This window comes from Vicugna pacos, chromosome 3, assembly GCF_048564905.1.
Source record: "Vicugna pacos chromosome 3, VicPac4, whole genome shotgun sequence".
NCBI classification, from domain to species: domain Eukaryota; kingdom Metazoa; phylum Chordata; class Mammalia; order Artiodactyla; family Camelidae; genus Vicugna; species Vicugna pacos.
The window spans coordinates 57,540,663-57,558,424 of NC_132989.1; the positions used below are offsets into that span (position 1 = coordinate 57,540,663).

The following is a 17,762-nucleotide window of genomic DNA, read 5'->3' on the forward strand; positions in this document are numbered from 1 at the left end:
TTAAAAACTAAGAGACATATCGTGCTCGCAGATTCAGTCACTCAACATAGTAAAGATGTCAGTTCTCCCCAAATTGATACACAAGTGTAACATAATCCCTGTCAAATTCCTGGCAAGGTTTTTCTTGCAGATATAACTTTCTGAGGTCTCCAAGACTATCCTCACTTCTAATACCAACTGCAAGTAGGTGTCCCTAAGACCATCTTCAGGTTTGATCACTTTCCCAAAGGACTCACAGAACTTACTGAAAGCTGTTAAATTCTTGGTGACAGTCTAGAGCAGCAAAAGAGTGTAGATTAAAATCAGCCAAGGAAAAGCACAGAGGGCAGGGTCCAGGAAAGCTCCAAGGATGAATTTCCAGTTGTCCTCTTCCAATCAAGTCATGGACAGTGCTGCCTTCTCCCAGCAATAATGTAGACAAGTTTCTTCTAAAATTTATATAAAAAGGCAAAGAAACTAGAATACTTAAAACAATTTTGAAACAGAGGAAGAAAGTGGGAAGAATCAGTCTCCCCAGTTTCAGTACATTACTGGCAGAGATACAGAGAAACTAGATCACTCACACATTGCTGGGAGAAGCATAAAATTGTACGATGACTTCGGGAAACAGTATGGCAGTTTCTTGACAAACAAAACATGCAAGTAATATACAGCCCAGGATTTACACTCTCGGGCATTTACCCCAGAAAAATGAAGATTATTTTACACAAAAATTTGTACATGAATGTTTAGAGCAGCTTCATTTATGGTAGCCAAAAAAACTAGAAACAACCCAGATATCCTTTAAGATGGGAATGTTAAACTGTGGTACATCCATATCATAGAATACTATTCAGCAATGAAAAAGAACAAACTATTGATACACAACAACCAGGATAAATCTCCAGAGAATTAAGCTGAATGAAGAAGGCCAATCCCATGAAGTTACACACTGTGTGATTCCCTTTATATAACATTCTTGAAGTGACAAAAAACACAGAAATGAAGAACAGATTAGTGGTTGCCAGGGATTAAGGAGGGCCTGGAAGGGAAGTGGCTGTAGCTATAAAAGGGAAACATGAGTGATCTTTGTGGTGATGGAAATGTCCTGTATCTTAACAGTAGCATATCAATATCCTGATTGTCATATTGTACTATGGTTTTACAAGGTGTTCCTCTTGAGAAAAATTATAAATGGGACGCAGGATCCATCTGTGTTACTTCTTACAACTGCATATAATCTATAATTATCTCAAAAGAAAAAGTTTAATTATAAATTAGTGAATAAATGAATGAATCTCAAAACTGCAGTGCAAATCCTCTGTAGAGAAAGTGATAAAACTTTATTAAGAGGCATTAAAGGTGATCTAAAAAAATGGCAAGATATATCACATTCATTGATTGTAAGACTCAGTATTGTAAATATATCACTTCTCCCCAAACTGGTCTACATAAGCTTCAGTTCTTTAACAATTGTAATCCATTTCTTCTCCAGCTGGACTTCAGAATCACCAGAATCACAGATGTCCAGCCCCTGAGATTTTGAAAAAGTTTTAAAATTGTTAATTGGCCAGGGCCTGGGAGAATAAGGGATACTTCTAGAAGAAGAGTTGAGGGATTAAACCCAGAAAAGAAGGTTGGGTTCAGGGAATGGAGGGCTTTAAACCATATTAAGGAATTTCTACTTAATTTGATAGATTATGGAGCCCATTGGATATGTCTGAGCAGAGAAAGAGGCCTATGACACAAATTGTACTTTAGAATTTTCCATCTGGTAGCAGAGTACAAGATAGAAGAGAAGAGGCTGAAGGCAATGAAATGAGATAGGAGGAAGTTTCTGGATTCTAAATGATAGGTCATTAAATCTAGAGTGGCAACAGGAGAATGGAGAGGAAGAAAGAGACTGGAAAAACTTCGCTGAGTTGTAATTGTCAGGATTGGGCCACTGATTAGATCAAGAGATGGCAAACGAGGGAAGAGGAAAATCAAAGATGACTGAGAGGCTTTGAGCTGGTGAGTAGCTAAGAAAATATTGTGTCGATTCCAGAAATAATGAACTCAGTGGAGAAGCCTGCCTGGAGAGTAAGTGCACCAGTTCCCTGGGTGGCTTGTAGAAATCAAATGCTATGACAGCAGGGTCCCCATCCCAATACCTTCGCACTACACACACCAGTCATTCTTAGGGCTGAGAAACTGGAGGTATCAGCATATATAACAAGAGCAGGATTGTTAGGAAAATGCTGTTTCTAGTTCAACTCCATTTTTTTTATTCACTACTTTGAAATGTCTTTTTTTTTTAGGTGCTCTTTCAACTCTTACTGCATATTACTATTACTCACTTTTATTTATTTGTGTGAACTAGCAGGGGATAGGTTTTTTAGAGAATGGTTTATAGAGGTGGGAGGAGTTAGTAAATGCTGTCAGGAAGAGTTAAATCCATCATTCCACTCCTCCATCATGTACTCACCATTTACCATTTACCATGTACCAACTAGTATACTCTTCTAAAATGCAAGTCAGATTATATTTCTCCTCTGCTGGAAACTCTGCAAACAGCTCTTCTATTGCGCCTGGAATAAAATTCAAACCTTTCACTGAGGCCTGAGAGACTTCATGTGGCTTGGAAGCCGCCCACCTCTCTGAATCACCTTGTACCACTTTTCCCCCCTCCCCCACCTCGCTCCAGGCATCCAGCTCTTTAGCTCCCTGATGGCAACCAGCTCGTTCCTCCTCAGAGCCCCTCCTTCCCTTTGTTCTTCCAGAACTCTGCCTGCAGGGCTCTCTCCAGACCTTCATCTGGCTCCCTCTTGGCACTCTGGTCTCAGGTCAGAAGTCTTCTCCACCCAGTCTAACTGACAGCCACCGCTCCTAGACCCGCCTCCTCCTCCTCCTCCTCCTCCTCCTCCTCATTCTCTTCACATCCCCCTGTTGTGTTTTCTTCACAGTGCTTCTGACTCTGAAATGATCATGTTCATTGGTTTGTTTGTTTATTGTCTCTCATCCCCACTAGCACTTGTGCACCAAGAGCAGAGTCTTTATATATTTTTTCTCGCCACCGCATCCCCAGCCCAAGGAAATAGCGGGCCTGCCGTACAATAAATACACACATGAATGTATAAATTAATCGCTCACAGGACCTCTGGAAAAACTGCCCACAAAATCTGTCCTTTAGAATAGAATCCACAATTGAGCGAGGAGGACCACAGAAGATTCAGATATTTGAACTAGTAAATGGTTTTGTCTTGTTTTGAAATAAGGAGAGTATTTTGCAATTCATTCTCTCATCTCTTCCCTTTCAGACTTTCTCATTCTCTCTCCCTCCCTCCCCACCTCTCTCTCTCTGCCCCCTCCTGTCTGTCTGTCTCTCTCTCTCTCTCTCTCTCTCTCACACACACACACACACACACACACACACACACACACACACGTGTCAAACTGGCAGCCATAAGCCATAGGTACTAGCTAGGAACACAGAGAAGCTGGGAGAAAAGGGGAGCCTGACGAGGTATCTGCAAAGCTGCAGCAGCCCTCTCAGTCAGTGTTAACGTTAGAATGGGGCCCAGTAAAGCTCGTTGCTGGTTGTGTTGGGAATGGTAGGATCAGAAACCTGTACTTATGGAAGTAACTTGTTTAGTGCTTTGTGCTCTTAAGATCTACTGGTAATGTTACTTTTGAAACTGACAAAAGGAAACTGGAAAAAGAGAACTTTTGCCCACATCTGGGCTCAAATTTTAAAGGGAATATCCCTGGAGGCCAACCCTTGTGGCAACAATAAGAGTAGTTGTGAAACAAAAATTAAAACCAAAGAAAGCACTTCTACACCAGCTGTCTGGGTTTGTTAGGCAACTGAAGCAATAAAAATGTGTCCATTTTTTACTAGTTGGAAGAAGGTTGATTGGAGAGGTCTGCCAGGTTCAATGTCAGAGACCCAACAGCTACTGCAGGCTCTCTACTCTGCCGAAGTTTACCTCCCAGAGATGTCTCTTGGGTCGTAAGCTGCCCAGTGCCCCAGCCACCCCCTCACTCACCTCCCATAGATGAGAGATATAGAAAAGAAGCTAGAGGAAAGGACAGCCTTCCCCAGAAGCTGCAAATGACCCAGAAGTTTCTACCACTGATTTTCTGTCTTTGTTTCAGCCTCTTATCTCTGGTCAAGCTTGATGACTTGCCTTTGGGGTCTCAACACAATCTCAGCTTTAATGGGTTTGCAGCAGTGTTAACAATGGAAAGAGACTTGCCTGTATGTTACACAAGTAATTGAACCAGGCCCTGCAACCTTGGCACTTCCCTCATGCAGTCCCGATGAACACCCCACCCTACTCCGCTTACTACCCTCAGTGTGGCTGAGTCTCACCCTTGTGCTTCTAACTTGGAGCGTCTCCATTAGGAGCGCTTCTTCGTTCAAATGTTACTAAGTTTATATTTTTGTTAATGATGTTCTCCTTAGAAGCTCTGGAATTCACTTTAAAATGAATTTTAGTAGTTATATTTTCTTTCTTTTAGAAGGCACATTATTTTTCTGTGCCCTATTATGTCTCTAATTCTTTATAACTTTCTAAAAATAACTGCTAGTGAGCTCATAAATTCATTAGTTAATCCCACTGGGACTCAGTAATGCATATTACAGACCTCCTGATTTTTATATATTAGATTTTCTCAAGAATTCCCTTACCTGTTATTATCAACATAGCTATATTGACAGGGTCCTCATTATTTCTTAATTGCCCATATTTCTTTTTCTTGTTAAAGATCAATTTTTAAAATCAAGCTTTGTCATTTTGAAAGTACCATAGACATGTTATCCTGTTAATAGTAATGTGTTTCAGATCTTTCTAGTTTTTCTTCTTTCCCCTTTATCCTAGGAAACTTATAAAATTTATCCATTACCTTTTTCTTTCAAAACAAAGTCTTTTGTTGCAGGGGAAGGGAGTTTTAGTGAGAGGGTAGGGGCACGTGCTAGTTTTTTCCCCCAGAAATAAAATTAAAAAAATTTCTCATTCACAAAGTCAAAAGGTGACTTTGTGAACAGTTATATTCCCTATTCTAAATCAGACCCCAAAATGTAGTAAATTATGCATAGATTGTCAAAATTATTCCATGACCTTTTGGTCTAGGACCATGTAAAATAAGATGACTAGCAATAATTAGAATAGTAAATGACTGACCAAGAAATTCCTCTAAATTATCTTTTTAGTGAGACCTTACTCAGACTGTCTATCATGTTGTACTAGTAAACCTCATCTTGACAAATCTGATTATGTGTATGAGAGAGAGAGAGAGAGAGCGTGTGTGTGCGTATAATATCATTTGAAGAATGATTATTTGCTTTCCTAGGGAATTCTTCACTCTGTTAAAAGATGCATTGAAGAAGTAAATAACTCACTTTTTCCCTTAAAATTACCCTATTTACAGAAATTATATTTACCTATACTTTTTAAGGCATCTACTGCATAAAATGAGGTACAGCTTCAGAGTAGTCTACATCTACCAAAGTAAACATCAGGATTTTGGCTGCTAACTCAATAGCATATTTTGGCATAGTTTTTGACAGAAAAAAAAAAAAAAAACCTAAGCACTAAGATCAAGTGAAGGGGAGTATGGACCAAGTAGACTTGTAAGAGACATTTGGATTAAAGTCATCACAGGAAGAAGTAAGGGGAATAGACAAGACAGAAGATACAGCAATGTTTTTGTCTCTCTTATCTTTTTCTTTGAGCATTCTACTCTCAGAGCTATTTCCAGCCATTTTTTGTTTAATTTCTAAATGCTATTACATAAATGTAGCCTCCCTCTTTCTCAGTTCCATTACAAGACACTTTTTTCTTAAATACATAGTCTTTTGGGAAAACACATGATACATTTTAGCAATTTATTCTTTCTCACATGATTTATAGTCTCATCCTTTATACTTAAATTTTCTAATCTTTTTGACCATTTGTGCTGTCTCCCCTTTAAAATTTGCTAGAGTTCATTTTTTTAAAACAAATGAACTATAAAGGATAAATATTCATTCAGTGTAGTATTTTTATTGGAAGATCCCCTGTCCACTGCCTTTTAGTTATTTCACAATGAAGAAAGAACATCGTTGACAAACAGTATTTGTGGAAGAAACATTAAGAGAAGCAAAAGGCACCTTCTACTCTGCATAAGGATAGAAGAGATAGCTATAGTAGGTTTCAGATTATAGGGAAAATTAATCTCTAATGTAATAAAAAAAAAGAATTAACTTCATTTTTATTTAAGCTGACCCTTGATCATCTAAATACCTCCCGTTACAACAAATACTCCTCAGTGCTTTTACTATCTTGAAATAAATTCTAGAGATAACATAATTCACCTACTTACAAGATTGCTAAATTATTGTCTTGCTCTAGTTAACAGACAGAAAGAATAAAAGAAAAATAACCTTAATAAAAATCATACACATATGAATATTTAAAGCACTCAGGAAAAATCTATGTGGGTCCTGCACATAGAATCACCATGAATTCCACATCTACAAATGCAGGCTGATGCATGTGTGCTTTTTGGTGGCTCAAGCACTGTGGGCAGGGAGGCCATCAGTGATGAGATTTTCTCATACGGTAAACTACTCTCGGTAATATTTTGAGCAACATAAAGTACAAAATTCCTTCAATTTACATGGTAGTTGGATTCCTAGAAAATTCCACGTATATTAAAGTCATGCCAAAAGTACTTTGAGATTATTTGTTAAACAGATCTAAATTCTAAGTGCATATAATTATAAACAGGTTTTTCAACTATGTGAATAGCTGGTGAAACATTTGAAAACCATGTGGGATGCAGAACAATTCTTCATCATGCTGTAATAGCACTGCAAATTGGTGAATGTCCATATCCGTGGCCCTTTCGCATTAAATGCCAATAGCGCCTTCCAATCATCTTGACCTCCAGAATTTCTCTACAAATTTCCAAAATGCTCCAGAGGCCTCTTCCTTGATCATTAAGAACCACTGATTAAGACTGAGCAAAGGTACTTTTATGTAATAAAGAACTGAGATCCTGCACATTTATTTTGAAACTGAATTTATTTTATGAGTTAGGAAACTGAATTTGCCCCAAAGGTGAATTATCTAGTAAAAACAAGCCTGACAAGCCAAAAGAATATGAAAATCATTCCCTGAGAACATGGCAGATATTTAGCATGGAAAAGCCCTTTGCTTTATTTCCTATATTGTGGAAACCACTTAGATTAGGAAAATAGGGGTTTGAAAAATGGAGTGAGTTCACAGGCCCTAAAAAAAACAGCTTCTGATATGGATGAAGTAGTGGTAGAGGAAACACCAGGCCCTGATTATAAAACCGTGTTTATCTCCTTCAAATAACATAGTGCTAAATGGACTGGTTTCCATGTTACCTGCACATCATTGCAACTTATTAATAAATGGCTACTTTTTTGACTGGCCTAAACGTTCCTCTTTCAAATCCTTTTATGAATAGAGAATGTAATGGCCTAGTGTTTCCATTCTGATGGAATCATTTCCCCTAAAGTGGTATATTTTTTAAATACTGGAAAGCTGCTGTCAAAAGTTCCCGTCTCTAAGCATTGCCATGGGTGGGTATTTATATTAATATGTGAATATTTTCATTTAACTTTGGTCCTGAATTTTCAAAAATGTGTATATGAAGCCCCAGATGGACATGCAACTACCTAACTTCCAAATGCTACTTTAAATATCTACTTTCAAAGATTTAGAAAAGAAAGCCATTTTTGTATGATTTTCCTGTTAACACACCTTACTTCAGGGAGAATTCTTCCTCCCCCACTCCATTCTCTATAATTGTTTCTAACCCACCTTGCTTATTACTTTACTCCTAGCAATTTCCCTCCTCTGAGCACATATTCTCATTATTTATACTCTTAAATTGGAAGGATAAATGTTGAGAGCCGATGCAGCTCCTCAGTTATCTCAGGGACTTTGGTCTTTTCAGCCCAGGACTAATCAAGCAGAGACTCATCATAAGCTAAAACTAAAAAGCCTTTGTAGTGATTTTTATCACCAGGGAAATTTGTTCATCCTTCAGAAAGATTGTCACAAAGAAAGAAAAAATAAAGGAGTTAAAATTGCGTCAGATCATTGACTCCTTAGGTCCCTCTAGATTCATAGATTGAATTGGGGTGGGATTTGTTTTCAAAGGCTGGGAGGAATTATGAGAAGAGTTTCCTGAGAAAGCTTACAAATTGATCATAGCCTTGGTAACACTAGTAAGTGTTAAGTGTGATCACTATGGAGGAAATGCCAAATGAGCCTGGAAGCATGGGAAATGAGAAGGAAAAGATACAATTAACACCTTTTTTTCCCCATTGTGTTTGGGAATGGGTGTTTCCATGTAGTATGCATCTGAGAATAGTCAATACAGTTGACTTTATTTTATCATTATAAGTGTGCAATTAGTAGTTATTACTGAAATGAAACTAGAGTTGCAAGCACTATAGAATCAGGTATAGGCATTCCATAAACCTATCCGGAAACTAGGCCCCTTCTAGATATACCAACAAAATATTATTTAAAGTAGGTATGTCTGATCATATCGAGAACTGCTCACAAACTTATTTTGTGTTTGGAGAATATAAATGCCTCCCTATTCAAAAGAATTTTTTAAGGTTGTTACCTGAATAAATCGGTGAAAATTATGTAATAAAAATGAATATGTGAATGTCACATATATTTTAAAGAACTTGAAATTGTACACACTTATCAGTGCAGGCAAGTGTGTGTATGTATGTGTGTGTGTGTGTGTGTATGTGTGTGTGTGTGTGTGTGTGTATGTGTATATATATATATATATGTTTTTTCCCAGGAATTCTGTTGACACTGGTCAAAAATCCAGTAAGGCACTTGAGGATTTGCCAGGATAAACCTACATTCATCTCTCTCTTCTAGTGAATAACATTGAATTTTGCCCAAAATGAGTAAGCAAACAGAAATGACCTTATTTTTCAGTCTGAACACAGTAGTGTTGGGGGATATTTCTCAAGGATATGACTTTAATACTAGTTCCAGATGCAGGTTCATAAGGCCAGTCTGCAGAGGAGAAGAGGATAGAGAGCCTCCTTCTGAGGGCACCTATTAAAAGAAGGGGGTTCTCTCTCTAGTAAGGCCAGCTCCCACAGCTAAGTCACATGCACGGACTGTAGCTTTCTGCTCTCTGGTCGACGGCAGCCATAGCATCCTTATTGTTGTAACTCCCAGATTGTGATACTGTCACAAAACTGTTGCTAGGCAACAAATGTGGTTACCAGGTCTCAGCGAATAGCTGAAGGGGAAAGCAAAGTGTTGCACCATTGTAGAGTAACCATAGCAATGACCTACTATTACAGACTAAAGAATTATCATTAACAATGTTAAAGTATCAGACAGAGGCCCTCAATCCAGAGACTTCCAGGCAGTGTCTCTCTGCATAATAGAGTGATCTAGGGAGAGATTTCAACTCTTTCAAGGCTATTCACTCATTATTTCTATGGGAGAGGCTTTGTAATTTTTCTTATTTTTTCGTTAAAAAAATGGTTCCGTTTGAAACTATTAGTAAAATGATATAAACTATCACAAGAAGTCAAAAACAGATTAATGTCCTCATCTGTTCTTACGTCTATATCAATGTTATTTCTTGCCTGGCTTAAACAGAAGATAGATTTTATTTGAAAAATAGTGTACATCAGTATTAAATTGAAGCCACAGAAAGAAGCTGTAATAAAATAAAATAACCCCATAAACTGACAACTAAACCTGCAAATTGGATTCCTCCTAGGTGCTCTTGTAGTAGTCACTGCTTTGAAACATTTTAGTTTTTCTAAAACTGTTCCCTTAAAATCTGCTTTTTAAAAAAAGATGTAGCCTGCTAGGACACTCCTAGGTTTCGTCTCTTTTGAACCTGGCCTTCCATTAAACATCCCGTATAATTGGGTCCCAGTGACCTCGCTGAGGCAGTCGGGTCTCACGGCACAGCTTCTGAGAGAAGCAAAAGAAATCCGATTTGTTTGTTTCTCGGGAAGCAAAGAAACGCGGGTGCTCCGCGCCGGGTGCAGAAGCCGGAGTCCGCGCACAGGGGAAACCAATCCCCGCGCGCGCGCCGAGCCTGGGTAAGTGGGTGGTTTGGAGGCGGGAGAGGGAGTGGCCCTTCCCGCCGTGCGCCTCGATTGGCCCGGAGGGGCTGAGGCCCCGGGGGCCGCCGGCCGCGCCTCGGGCGGCCGCGGGGGAGTCCGGGCCGCGGCCGCGCGTCGAGGGCGGGCTGGGGGCTCTGGCCGGAGGCGGCGGGCGGCAGCCTCCCTCGGAGCCCCGGGGGCAGAGTGGACCGTCAGGTACAGGTGTGGTGCGCCGAGGCGTGCCCGGCCGGGGGACGCGCGCCCTGGGCCGGTGGGGGCTGGGCTCCGAGGCGGGAGCGCGGGCGGCCGGGGCCTCCGAAGAACCCGGCGGTCCTGTCCCACCTGCGCGGGACCGCGCGAGGCCACCTCGTAACCGAATCTGTGCTTTTTTGCAGGCACCGACCGTCACGAGCTAACTTCCTGGAAGAGCTTCCCGTCTATTTTCAAATTCTTTACCGAAGCCTCTGAGGCCAAGACCAGTTCCCTCAAGCCGGCTCTGACGCGGCGCTCCCACCGAGTAAAGCACGAGGAGCTGTAAGGGGAGAGCGAGCGAGACGGGGGAGGGGAAGCCGAGGAAGCGCTCTCGAGCATGCATCCACACGTCTCCCCACCGCTGGTTGTCGGCGAGCAGACTCCCAGCCCCTCATTAGATTGTTTTCTTCCTAGAGCACAGGGTCGTGATATATACATCTAAATAGCGTTTTGCATTATTTCTAGATGAGTGCAACTGTCAAAGCAATATGGGTTCACTGGTCGTGCTTCCTGCGGGCTGAGCTCGGGCTTCGCGCTGCCCGTCAGCGCGCAGATTAAGGCTGACAGCGCCCTGCCCGGCGTGGCCGGCGCGCCTCTAATTGCCCGGACGGAGCCCGCGCCGGCGCTGCGGGGTGAGCGGCGTCCGCGCGGTCCTACCGCCCGCAGCCGCCGCTCCCCCTGCCCCGGTCCTCCTCCCCTCGGAATAATGGCCTTTTCTTCCCCCCTTCTCCGAACAGAAGCAAAGTTTTATTCTAGGCTTCAAACTTCCATTTTAAGTAGGTTTTTCCCTAAGGGTGTCTTATGCCTTTTTTTTTTTTAAGGAAGTTTCGCCTCCCCCACCCCAAAAGCCAAATTTAAATTCAGAACATGAATGCCATAATGTGCTCTGTAGTTTGGGGAGGGCAAGTTGTTCTCTCCCTAAAGATCTGTTTTCATTTCGAGACCAGAAGAAAAACTTCGCATAAAAATCTATAAAGTACGGGTCCAGGTTATCTTTGAAAATCCTTGCCAGTTGAATTTGAGATTTTACCAAAGTCTCTAATTTCAGAAGAGGTTGTTTAAACCAAACCATAACAATGAGCAAATCTTTTAAGTGCTAAAGATTTCATTGTCAGTGGAATTTCCGACTTTATCATTAGAATTAACTTTACTTTTTAAATACGTAATGTGTATTGAGTGGTATTGTAATTTAGATAGCATACTTCAGCTTTGCTTTTTAAATCTTATGTGGAGGAAGTTTGTTGTTAATCCTAACTAGAATGGTCAATTCTGAGCTTTCATGGAGTTAGACCTTTTTAGGGATAGAATTTTTTTATTGTCATCAGGAAAATGAACCTGTGTGCTCTTGAGCCTTTTCCTTCTAAAAGGCTAGGTGGGGCTAAAATGATTATTTTAGTTTTCTGCTCCAACAGAAAGAGAAAAGACCTGGTGTGAAAGACATTCTCTCAATCCAGTGGTGTAATTTGTAGTTGTCCACTTTCTCTAAGGTTTTGCTCTACAGTTTTAACAGTTAAGTGTTTTAATCCAGCTAAGATCTGGCCAACACTGTGAAATATGAGGTAAAATAAGTTAAGATTTTACTGATTTTTAAATTCAAATATTAAATCTTAACATTACCAATTTTTAATTACTGGTAGCATTTAATTACTTAGTGACGATTCTAATAGATGAGGTTCTGGATTTAATATTTTTTCATCATTTTTTAGTGTATGCAACAATTTGCCTGCCTTATTTGAGGACATGCTAAAGTGTACCCAAAACGACTCGGAACTGTCTGACTCCTCAGAAAAATAACTTAAAATAACCACCTCATGGGTAAAATGTTTTTATATTATGAACCAATTTCAGCAAGTTTTAAAACTGATAATATATGTTTGGTACACAAATCCCTTAATCAGCTCTCATAGTTTTAATGATGGTAAATTGAAGTGATCTTTTTTCAGTAGTCTTATATGCTTATCTTTTGATGTTATTTTAGCAAAAACAACATAGGAGGAAAAATCAGAACATCATTTTTTCGAACTCGTTGAGTGGCTTACCTTGCACAACCCCAACAACGTCAAGCATGTTGGTCTGCGGCTTTTCTAGCTTAGAAGCAATAGTGAGCTGTGTAAAATAATGGTACCTTCCATTGAGAGGATATGAGAATCGGTGTGGATTGAATATATTTTTCAAAGTGTTACAAATCATGTGGTGTTTTCAGTATATGAAAATGTTCGCAGGAAACTAATTTTAGTGCATTTTTTTAAAATCAGCACTTGTACAGTGCTCAACTTGTGAAGCTTCTGCAGCTGAATTAGAGCAAAGTAAATATGCTCAGCTTATAAACCAGATTACTCCCCTCCTTCTTCTCTTCAATTTCTCACCTCTCTTCTTAAAAACCTTTACTTGTAACTAAAGTAAATCACTGTTTAATTGTCTTTAATGCTTAAACTACTGGATTGTTAGGCCTTGTCTAACTATCTATGGAGAGCTATTTGCAAACTTAAGTTGTGTAAATGTAATTTCTACTTGTGGATCTGCGCTGTAGCAACCGGGAGAGAACTAGGCAAACCATCCCAGACCTCCAACTGATAACCGATAAGATTCCTTATAATGTAGAATATTTAACCTGTTGATTATGGGTTTGTGATATAGTGTAATATTATCCTATTCACCTCAATTTTCCTGGAGTAACCACAATCAACTGGTAGTAGCCTACCTGTTTGGACACAAGTGTTAATAATATTTCTGCTCTGATCATCTCCCATTTTGGTTTTTTTAAACAGGTTTTCAGGAGAGTAAAGGTGTAAAGTTAGGAAGTGGGCTTTTTTAAAGTATATAGTGAGCTCTTAGAGCAATTAGAATGGGAAGCAAGGAGCTGTTGATAAATCTACAGTTCAAAATAGTCCTGTTCAAACTTAAAAGCCAGATACTGGCTTTGGAACTTTCCAAAGGTACCTACACAAGCAGCCCTTAAAAGTTTTCATGGATATTTGCATGGGGCAGGGGGACATCTACTTGTAATCATTGTTCTTTTTTCAAGTTTCTGCTTTGTGCTTCAACTTGGATTGCGTTATTGTTTATACCAAAAGAAAAGAAAAAACTAAAAGCAGAGGAGTTTCCTATATATTACATATTTCTGTTTACTATTTTAAAATAAAAATGTTTTCCCCAACAAGCGGCAGCATATGATTCTTGCTCAGAAGTTTAATCATATATAGAGGCTAATGAAAGCAGAAACTTAAAAAGAATCATAGGATAGCATTTATCAATACTTTAAACCTTATAGCTGCTTATTACGATGATTGTTGCTGTAAGGCAGTATCCTAACATTGATTTGAGTCACAGTTTGGCTTAGAACTTTCACAGAACTAATATTTTATAAGACTTTTTTTTAAGATCTAAAACATCTCCTTAGCTACAAGGAAATTTGAACCCATTGTTAAACTATCGTTTTATAAAACACACTTTACTACATACGGTAAACAAATATGTTTTCCAAAAGGAGTCTGATGAGATTAAATTACTCCCAGATCCCTATACGGGTCTTTGATGTATTACATCTAATCTAGAAATACCTTGTTTACATTTATTTTACAGCTTTTCCTTCTTTAAAACTTGTAATTCCTTTGAGAGAGTGTGGGTGACAAAACTTGTTAACTATATTATCAGTGTTAATAAGTTTAGTTGTTTTTTTTTTTTCATTTTTATCTGGATTATCTGGAGTTCCAATCCAGACACATGGGTGTCTCCTGTTATAATCATAGTTTGTAACTGTAAATCGACAGGTTCCTTTTGGTGTCTGTAATCCTGGTTCATTTAAGAAAGGTTACTATTAAAGAAGGTCTAAAAATTTCTCAAAAACTTTCCCTATGCCTCTGTAGAGAAAAATGTCTTTAAATAAATGTGAGATGTTCTCATTTTTGAAATATGGGTGGCAAAAAAAAAGGTAATAGTGGTGGTTATTTTATGATTACTTATTAGGAGCTATAATAATATAAAATAAAAGGCTCCAGGAGGTACTCCCTTTCAAAAATTGAATACTTTCCTTCCTTCCTTCCTTGTATAGTGTGACTGAGTGGGAGTCTCTTGAATTGTTCGTCTTCCTTTTATCTAATATTCTATTAATCTCCAAAAAGATCAGTTTGAGTCTGGGAAAGGGTTTTTAATCAACACTTCACAGAGCTTAAAGCTACCCTACCTAAAGCGTGAGCTTTGTTAGGCGGTTTTAGATTTAAAGCATTGCAACTGTCATGCACTGTACAAAAAGTAAAGAATGTACACCAAGTGGAAGATGTTGAAAAGGGGGAAATAGCACAAAGTCGATTAACAGAGATTCAAGAATAGAAGTAGCCATCAAAGCATTCCAGCGTTTATCTCGAAATCTATGTAGGGTTAAGGGAAAAAAAGCAACAATGATAGTTTTAAACCTCACACTTAGGAGGGATGAATGTTGATTTAATTGATTCATTTGGATCGATGTTTTTAAAGTTTCACACCACTGATCTTTCATGTAGTGATGTCTTTAGCAGTCAGTGGTCTGACATGAGCCTTCTCAGATTTCATCAGCGAGACTCTCCATGACATCTAAAATTATGCAACAGCCTGTGCAGTGATAACTTTGGAATTGGGAGACCTTGATGCCAAAGAGCATGGTTAGATTGAAGAACTCTTGTTAATTCTTAGCACAAAGGTTTTAGAGGAGTGGTAATTATAAATGAACCATAAAGGTTAAAGTCACCAAATACTATGTAGTGGGCTTTAATTGCTAGATGGGAGAAAATCATCCTGAAATTTTGACCATTAAATGGATATCACGCAGTGACCAGTATTTTCCCCTTGAATGTAAAAAAGCTTGAAAATGGAAATTTGACTTAATCCAAGAGGCCTTCCAGGCAACTTTTCCCCATCCTTTGCCCTGAGATTTGTGAGAAACCTTTCACTATATTCTTTGTATTGTTGGAGTTGAGTTCTGTTTGAAACAGACATGAAACATGTTTCTAGAAAGAAATCTGGAGATGGCCTGCATCTTTCTTTCCAGATCATTCCACTTTTTCTTCCTTGGCTAATACATTGGGTAATATGGGAGACTGTCATAGGGAAAATAATGTTGAACTGTACTTTGTAGCCAGCCTGCAGTACCAATACAAAGAATCTGAAATGAAAAGACAACCAACACCCCAAGAATAATATGTCTCTTTTTAAAGTTTACAATTTGAATAATGAACTTGGATAGAAACTTGGCAGGAAAACAAACCATGGCACCATCACATCACCAACCATTTTCACTTTTCTGTCCAATTTCAGAGTGCATGTGTTTGTGAGTATTTCACTAGATCAGTGACAGCTCTTTATTTGCATAATTATATGCTCTGGTCTGAAGAGAAAACTAACCCCCAAATTTCATGGGTCACCAAACTGCAACAATCAATGTTTTATCACGTATGCTAAGCAAAATCTAAGAAGCTATATGAAGTTTCTTGGGGAGTTTTTACTCCTCAGAAAATTAAAGAGTTTTCCTCTCCTGAATAGATTCAAAATCTTTCCAAGTTCTTTGTAACTGAATTCTGTTTGAAGGCAAAACTAGAGATTAACATGTAGATCTGGATCTTAGACTTACCAGCATTACTTCAAAGTGGCTTAAGAAGAGCAGCATTTTTGGAACACTGAACTTTTAAATTCTAAGTACTGTCCTTCATGCTATCAGGAAAAAAAAATTATTGGTCAAATTATGATTAGCCAAAATGAAGTTTGAATTACTACAATTGAATATAAGGTTCATTTTCTTCTTTGCAATAACTCAGGGTGTTTTTTTAAAGACCTAATAGAAAAAATATATATATATGCATATATGTCTGTGTGTGTCTACATACATACATATACATACCCATCCATGGGGTAAATATGCTCATTCCACCAGAAGAGACAACATATACAGTATGTATATACCTTTCCAGTGCCAGTAACATAGTAGGTACTCATTATGTGTTGGTCACCAGGATTGTTTGTAAACTTACTTTCTTTTAAATAAATTTTTATGTTCAAATTTTGCAAGGCATTGTAATAAATATTTTTGAATGCCTCAACTTCATTTGCATCTGTAAATTCTCTGTATGTAATGTGTATTTGTGTTTAAGGTTGGTTTTATTTCATTAAAGAAAACTTGATTTAAACTGTTGGTGTCTTTAGTTTATAGGCAATCTGCCAGACTTGAAATACAATAGAACATAGAAACATATGCAGAGTGTTTGTTATGGAGTTATTAAATTCCTGGAAAATATACTTTTACCTAGGCTCTTAAGAATATTCTAGGTGCATGATTTAATCATACTGCAAAAAGACTTAGATATGAATTTCATTTAAAAAGTATGTAATACAATGCCTTTTACTTAAAGTGATCTGTCGGTAATAGTATATTAACAGTTTATCATCAGGTAATTTACTGTCATCAAAAAAAAGTTAGAAAAAAACATTGAGCTAAAAGAACTTAAGAATTGCATAGTTTTGAAGTATTTCATTCTCTACCTTGGAGAAGGATGAAAGGTCTTTAGGTGAGGCATCAGAAATTTCTTAAAATGTTCCTATTATTTCAAGTGAAAAACCGTTCTCTCCCAAGTTCTTAATTCAAGTTGAACTGTAAATGGAAGACACTCTCTCTTTTAGTGCAAAAACTTAATCTGCTTATCATTAATGCTATCCACAATCACCACATCTCACCTTGTCACTGTCCTTTCTGAAATGTTCATCTAGTTAGACTCCCTCTGCACCAACCCCATCATCTACTTCCCCAGAAACTGATGTTGGGACTGAAGGTCGTGGATTCCTCTGAGTGAAAATTCTTCACAATTGAATCTGTAAAAACAAATAAATACAGGTTTAGCCTTTTTTTTGTCAAACAAAATGAGTTCATACGCAAATGAGTTGCTGTTGCTGTCTGACTAAGCATGAAAGTCTGAAAAATAAAGAGTAAAACCCTTCTAGATTACCATTTAAAGATGTATAAGTTGGTGACCCATGTGACTCTGAGATCAATTTGCATTTTATTTTTAATGTATAAAGTCTTAAAAGGAAAATAATAGATAATACATATACCTAATTACTTTTTTTCTCTCTCTATTTGACCTTTCTGGGGACCTTGCTACGAGTTTCAGGTGGGTTCTCAGTTTTCTCCTCTGCCTGGGACACAGAAAAATTTCCCACAGAATTCCACACATGAGGCAATTGACCCTATACCTGAAAGGGCTAGGTTTTCTCTCTTTTTTTTTTTTTTTATCATTTTCATTTCTTTTTGCTCAAGTGCCACCTAATCCCATTGTGTGAAAAAGATGTTTCTGATGCAGCTCATCTTCATGTACCTCCAAATAATTTTCCAAAGGCTTATTTTCTTCTTCGTTTTTTTTTTTAACCCTAATTACACAAGTGGCTTTTTTCCAATAAATGTTCA

The 17,762-nt window shown here is 38.3% G+C and overlaps 1 protein-coding gene across 4 annotated transcripts in view; it reads left to right on the top strand.

Annotated features, from left to right (window-relative positions):
• ARB2A (ARB2 cotranscriptional regulator A) overlaps window positions 1-16,485 on the top strand; it is a 366,466-nt gene extending 349,981 nt beyond the window's left edge. For all 4 annotated transcript variants that reach the window (XM_072958400.1, XM_072958398.1, XM_072958401.1 and 1 more), the window contains one exon: window positions 10,480-16,485. In XM_072958400.1, the coding sequence (XP_072814501.1) occupies window positions 10,480-10,622 (143 nt within the window). In that variant the 3' untranslated portion in view covers window positions 10,623-16,485. The remainder of the gene's footprint in view (window positions 1-10,479) is intronic.
• The last annotated feature ends 1,277 nt before the right edge of the window (window positions 16,486-17,762 follow it).